General features: G+C 34.4%; 1 protein-coding gene across 3 annotated transcripts in view; it reads right to left on the bottom strand.

Annotated features, from left to right (window-relative positions):
* Positions 1 to 3,239: 3,239 nt before the first annotated feature.
* LOC107867125 overlaps positions 3,240 to 6,920 on the bottom strand; it is a 4,130-nt gene continuing 449 nt past the window's right edge. The window contains exons 2-12 of one of the 3 annotated variants that reach the window (XM_016713238.2): positions 6,833 to 6,905; positions 6,158 to 6,259; positions 5,952 to 6,068; positions 5,515 to 5,770; positions 5,240 to 5,394; positions 4,795 to 5,156; positions 4,603 to 4,702; positions 4,402 to 4,461; positions 4,182 to 4,265; positions 3,974 to 4,090; positions 3,240 to 3,697 (exon numbers count right to left, since the gene is read on the bottom strand). In XM_016713238.2, coding sequence (XP_016568724.2) covers positions 3,392 to 3,697; positions 3,974 to 4,090; positions 4,182 to 4,265; positions 4,402 to 4,461; positions 4,603 to 4,702; positions 4,795 to 5,156; positions 5,240 to 5,394; positions 5,515 to 5,770; positions 5,952 to 6,068; positions 6,158 to 6,259; positions 6,833 to 6,892 — 1,719 coding nt within the window. In that variant the 5' untranslated portion in view covers positions 6,893 to 6,905 and the 3' untranslated portion in view covers positions 3,240 to 3,391. Of the gene's footprint in view, positions 3,910 to 3,958; positions 4,091 to 4,181; positions 4,266 to 4,401; positions 4,462 to 4,602; positions 4,703 to 4,794; positions 5,157 to 5,239; positions 5,395 to 5,514; positions 5,771 to 5,951; positions 6,069 to 6,157; positions 6,260 to 6,832; positions 6,906 to 6,920 lie in introns of all 3 variants that reach the window. The other 2 variants (XM_016713239.2, XM_047411193.1) reach the window with 2 other exon arrangements.

Below are 6,920 nucleotides of genomic sequence, written 5' to 3'. Positions count from 1 at the left end.
CCCACATTGAAAAAGACTTTTTATTACGTCTAATTAATTAAGGAGACTTTGATTTTTTGTGGAGCTAGAGACAAAGTTGGATTCTAGATGAACTTGTCAAGTCCTTTTCTGAATTAGCATGTGTCTTTCTTCAATCATACTCTTTGCTCTTTGCCAAAAACAAAAAATAGAAAAAAAAAGGTGAAGGTCGAAGTCAGAATTTTCAGTAAGAGGATTTAAATATCAAGATATGAACATATGAAGAAGTCGAGAGAATTCAACAACAACTAAAAATAGATTAAAAGATAGACATAATAGATAAACATGACCTGTCCTCCAACTTTAGTGTGCACAAGTAGACACTTAAACTATCATAAAATTGAACAAGTAGACACATCCTTCTACATGGCACGTCTCATGCTATTTGACATGTGGGAAGCGTGCACCTCACGCGATTTACCATGTAGGATACCTATGTCTACTTGATCAACTTTACGAAAGCTTAAATGTCTATTTTTTCAAAACCAAAGTTGAAGGACACATATGTCAGCTGAAGCCGAATTAACAGACACGTTAATGTATCATGCCCCAAAACAATAAGTAACCTTATATATATAATAAATTTTTTGATGAGGGGAGTTCAAATGAACTCTTCGGATACCTTAGCTCTGCCCAAGTGAGAGGGTAGTTGACGCTTGTATCTTTAAGAGGTAAAAGTCCAATTACATCCTTCCAAGGTCCAACAATAATAAAATGATGAAAATTATAGTATAATAAGGTTGATATTTTTTATGACAAAAACACGATAGATCAATTTCATACAAATTCTTTTTTTTTTATTTAATGAACAAGAGCTATTGAGTACTTATAAGTTCTGCTGATCAAAGGTGATGGATATTGTGAAATAACCGAGATGCATGCAAACTAAATTATATATTGCAATCGTATTATATGTATACTTTATATTCCAACATCTATAAAAACAAAAATCTTTTTTAAAACAAAGATTTTTTTTTCGTTGGATTTTAGAAGGAAATTGTATATTTATACATAGTAAGCTAGCCCATGTTAACGAAAAGCAATATCAACCAAACAATTTGTTTGCATTATGTTCATGATGAACTAAGCACACATTTATAGCAAAAGTTTTGTTTGTATAAATAATAGATAAGCATCTAGTATCTTCGAACTATGGCCAAAGTTGCTACGACACACTCCAACTTTATAAGGTTCTCATTACCTCCTCTGAACTCAATTTTTGCATATTTTTGTTACCCTTTTATGCTGATGTGACACTTTTTTTTACATAAAATGGAGCCCACATCAAAGGTGCCACATCAGCTCAAAAGGCTGATAAAAGGCATCACGTCAACTAAAAAAGATAATAAAAATATGTTAAAATTTAGTTCAGGGGTAATAGAACTCCATAAAGTTGAAGTGTGTTGTAACAAATTTAGTCAAAGTTTAGGAATACTAGATGCTTTACTCTTATTTATATGACAAACTAGAACCATATTTTGTTGGGTTTTTGTGATAGAAGTATGAACTTACTCTCTAATTTTTAATTTTTGATTTGAATTGCTCACAATATAAGTAAGAACCATTTTTGGGGCTAAATTTAAGTGCCTTATTAAAATGAAGTTTCTCCTTATTAACAACAATTTAATTCATTTTCGATTGATGTATATACAAGCAACTATATAATATAGTCTCTTAATGATGCATTAATATAGTGCATTTAACAACCATCTAACGTGGTCTGTTCTATAAATTATTAAATACCAATTATCTCTAGCAAGCTATGCCACATTTAAGAACAATCCTATCTTAGCTTAGGTTGGTTCAAGGAAAATTTATTACTTTTATAACCTTATTAAGCAAGGGGCAAAGGTAGAAGACCAGCTACGACCCGATCAAATTCAATATCTTTTGTTCAAACAATATTGTTTGTGATGAAAGTAATAGCCTTGTGTTATAGCCGCCCTCCGGCTTACGACTTTTACACTATTACTATTGTTATGTGAGTGATTTAAATTGATCAAATTTTTCTCAATCATCCTAGTCGAAACTTGCATGCATCATTTGTACAAAGGTAAAGCATAAGGGGGAAGTGGAGGGTAAATATATTTATGAATGTTATAATATTTAACACTTAAATAAAGTCAAAGTTGAATAATTCATGAAACAAATTTCTGACCTAGTCACTATCCAATAAATAGCAGCACATTATTAACAGCCTAGCATCATTTGGCATGTTCTATCCATAACTATGTGCACAAATGCCATATAACTCAGCCAATCCCATTCAAGCTACTCATTCTTATTAATTCTAACCTCATTTTCTTTCACTCTTGACAGAGTCAAACTAATTCAAAATTATGTCAAAACCTAATTAAGTTAAGTGAGTTTTGGTGGATACAGTTACCTAACGCATATGCTCGATGTAATAGTGATGCATGCAAATTAATCGAAACACCATGTCGCTAAAAAAATGCACTTGATCAGTTGATTGTGTTATTTTGTGTTGCTCGGACTCTCCAGATATGTAACCACATTTGTGTCGGATCCTAAAAAATGCACTACTTTTGAAGAATCTGACACCTATTCTTCATCGTTTTAGAGTCCGAGCAGCATAGATATTATGAGAAGTACTACTGCAAAAGGACATAAGTTGATGGCAATTGGGATTCTAGTGTCCATATTTGTCTCTAGTAAACATTATGGGAAGATCCAGCTGCATATCTCTCTTCAAATTATATTTGAAACAAATCCAATAGAATTCAATGCTTTGACAGAATTGTATAATGGTATGTCTCAATTCACACCAATGCTCTTTTAATGAACAAATCTGCTTGATGCCACTTTCTATTAAAGTATACAGTTGGCAATCTTTTCAGTTCTTGGAGATCAAATTAAAATAGATTAAAATATTTCTTGTTATTTATACTAAAGAGTTGTTAGCTTGTCATGTTTTTGGAAGTCAACATTTTTCAGAAAGGTAAAGCAGAAGGAAACTGAGCCAAAAAGATCGGAGTTTTCACATACAAAACAACAACAACAACGTACACAGTGTATTTCCAAACAATGGGGTCGGGGGAGGGTAGAGCATAGGCAGTCCGTACCAGTACCTCAGAAGCGAGGTCTAACACAAAACAAAATAAAAACAAACCAAAAAACTAAAACAGAAGGAAAGCCTAATCAAGAATTCACCCCACATTGTATCTTTGATCTAAAAGATGGATAATGAAGAACTCAGCTAGTTAATGTAATGGTAATTCTATAAATAATTACTCCTCCCAAGTGTCAAAATTTACTTACAAGATATACACTTAAAACTTAACTATGTATTTGAATCCCCCCTCTATACCACCACCAAAAACTTAAAGTCTAATATATTGTTGAAAAACAAAACTTACATGTGTAAAAGGTACCGGAAACTAAATTCATACGGTACTATCTTAAGAACATGGGATAGGGGCTCGTTATTCCTTCTCTCGAGACAGTTGATTGCTTCTTTTCCATGTTCGTTCGGAAGTTGAAGACATATCCAATCAAGTAGGGACTCTAGATCCTTTGCAAAATCTAGAAGATACCAGTCCAACAACTTTGGTATTGCTACCAACTTCTTTGATGTTGAAATGCCAATGGATGCTTGCAAATACTCCTTCTTTGCAACTTGAAGCTCATTTTCAATATTTGCTGCAGTGTATACTCTCACCTATTTAAGACAGCACCGGAATTAGCACTGTTGTGTATAATAAAGGCACGGAAGAGTTGAAAACTAGATAAAGTGGCTCTTTTTATGCAAAATATGAAGATACAGGCTGGTCAGTGCATGGTACTGTTATATTAAACCACTTGTGTTGTTTACGAGTTGAAAATTATGTAACAGAATTGAGATTGTTACAATGATTTAACGTTTCCAATGTTAGATTTAAATACATTAAGTTTTCTCAAGTGTAATACTTCAAGGAAAAAGGCGCTTATAACTTACAGCAGGAGACGAAAAACTTCCACAAGAGAGCGCAAATGTCACCAAGGGTTCAGAAAACTCCAAACCGAAGATGCTGCGTGCAGTCATCTCATCATTCTTTACACCCTTTGCAAAAGTCTGGTGAGAGCAAATCAAACAGGGCGGACTTTTAAGTTATACGTGAACAGGAAAAAATGTAATTCCCCCCTAAAGTTGATATAAGACTTACAAATTTTGAGTGATAAGGCAACCTCAGAATGAAATGCTCAATGGTTATGGCATTAAGCAAGTGTCCACTAACATTTATTGTTGCCTGTATAAGGTGGAATTTCACCAATTAAAAAGCGAAGAATATGCATCATATCATTATCAACTGATTGAATTAGCAGGCTTATCGTATGAGAGAGTACAGGTGATTGCACGGATAGGATAGGACGCCGAAGCATTACCTTTTGCATCAATGCTACAACCATTTCAGGGTTCTCAGGTAGGCCATACTCCAGGAAGGCCTGAAATGTTAACCAAAGGATGGAATGAGTAAAAAATAAAAAAAAATTTGGAAGGCGGCATATTCATAAAACAGAATAACACATATTCCTATTGGTAAGATATACACAGAGCACAATAAACTGTAGGAATCTAAATCTTACATTCATCATGCATGAGTTGTAAATGTTGATCCAGAAAGCGAGCTTTTCTTGGTGGCTAAGGCCCTGTAAATTCGCTGATACAAGTTTCTCAAGCAGAAGTCTGAAAATAAGACTGAAAATGTGAGAAAACATCCTAATAGAATATCTTGAAAGATAATATAACTTCATTAAGCAATATATTTACCAACTTACTTCAGTCTACGAACTAGGAAAACGGATATTGTTGTTCGATTTGGATTTATAGAAGAAGCTTCAACTACATATAAATGCTTATATGGACCGATATCTCTCCTTTCAAACTTTGAACATATTCCAAAAGGATCTCCAAACTCTTTCTTCTCAATGCTCTCACATGAATTATATCCTGTCAACGAAGGTAATGTATCTGCTGTAGTCCTGCCCTTCCTGGAGCTCATCCTGAGGAAAATATTCAACAAGCATTTCAATACATTTTCCGAGATTGTGTTTGGACTTTCATCTGATGACGGTTTTCTATCTTGAGTAACGAAAATTCTCTCTTCCAGACTCCCGTGGTACATTGCTTGGTCCTCCAGCTGGAAATCATAAAAGTTCAATATCCGTTATGCTGCACAAGATTCTTAGTTTGGAAAAAAATGAAGGTCACTGAATTATCAACCTGCAATTTCTGAGGATCTACACGCTTCTCTGATAATTTGTTCTCAGCAGGAATCTTCTTGGCGGGAGTTCTGCCAGTTTTCACTTTCGCATTTACTGATTGATGCTTGCTTTTTGTGGTAGACCATGAGTGGTTCTCTTTTAAGCAGCTATCATCTGAAAAACATAAATTTCATAACGGTGAAATTACTCTCTTACTCCGTTACCTTGACAAGCATGAACATCAGTTGTCTTTTAAAATTTGACCAACGATGAATTCCAGTCCCAATAGATTACCAGACAGAGAAGGCGCATGTCTTCCGGAAAATGAAGCTGAATTTGATTCCAGTTGAGGTGATAACTTCGTTTGCTTCTGCTTCGGACTCTTTACTTGATTTTGATCAATGGCATCAGTCACATTATCCATATTCCTCTTGGATGACGAAATATACACAGCCTCGTGATACAATCCTTGCCTGAAATGCACAACTTTCTCTTCTAGCCTAATGACTTCCTCCTCCAAAACAGCCACTTCAGCAAGAAGCTCCAGTGTCTATGAATTTCCAATTACAAGAATTACACTTAGAATTGCAATTCTCAAATCTTTGAGCCACAAACGAACTAAGTAGAAACAAGAAAACATCATCTTCAAACTTATGACAACATCAACTATATTCAAGTTACTCTAAATTGTGCATTGCAATAACATCAATGAAGAACCAAGTAATACTAACATTTGGAGGGAGATAAGGAGGAAGACGAGGAAGAGCACCGAGAGGTCGAGTAAACGCCCTTTCAAGAGCTCTATGGACATTTTCCTCATGCCTGAGTTTCTTCTTTAGCTTATCAACCTACAATTTACGCATAAGTACAACAAATCATACAAACTAATTACACATTTACTGCAAAGCTAAAGAATTCAAGAATCAAAGGTGTGTACATCTTGTAACAATGCCATCTTTCTCTCCCTGATTGCTTTTCGTCTATTTATCGGTGTTTTCTCAGTACCCATTTTCCTGTTTCCTTGCATTTCCACTTTCTCCTACAAACAAGAAAAGCAGACAAAACAATTCAGCTTCCACAAGTAAGGAATTATAGATGCAACTGAAAAGCATAAAGCACAAACAATGCACATAAAAATGGGAGGAAAATAAAAAAAAGCAAACAACAATATGAAACTGATATGGATAAGAATCAAATGAAAACTTCCAACTTTCTTTCTTTTTCTTTTTTCCATTTTTTCAAATTTAATTCTGCAAAACACAAATCACAAACCCAAAATCAAATAAAGATTCAATCTTTTGGATCATTTAAACTGCAACAAGATTTAACCATGAGCTCTCGAGTTCAAATCCTAGCGAAGATGAAAACTGTCATCTCGAGGTGACACGTATCCCATAAAATTAGTCGAGGTGTGCGAAAGCTAGCCCGAACACGTTATAAAAAAGAAAACAACCAGCAACAAGATTTAGAACCACTCTATGCTAATCAAATAAAGATTCAATTTTTTTCCCTCAAACGCATTTAACAATATTTCAGCATAATTTCCATAACAAAAGAAGAACAAATCAACACCCACAATTTTTCTACTCAAAAATTCAATAAAAAGCCTCACCTTTACATTTTTTGATGGAGTTTTCATAGACTGCAGACTAGTCCTAACTCTGGCATTCATCTTTTTTCACTCCCTACAAGCCCCCCCC

This window comes from Capsicum annuum, chromosome 4 (assembly GCF_002878395.1).
Source record: "Capsicum annuum cultivar UCD-10X-F1 chromosome 4, UCD10Xv1.1, whole genome shotgun sequence".
NCBI classification, from domain to species: Eukaryota; Viridiplantae; Streptophyta; class Magnoliopsida; order Solanales; family Solanaceae; genus Capsicum; species Capsicum annuum.
This window is presented reverse-complemented; position numbering and strand designations above follow the sequence as displayed.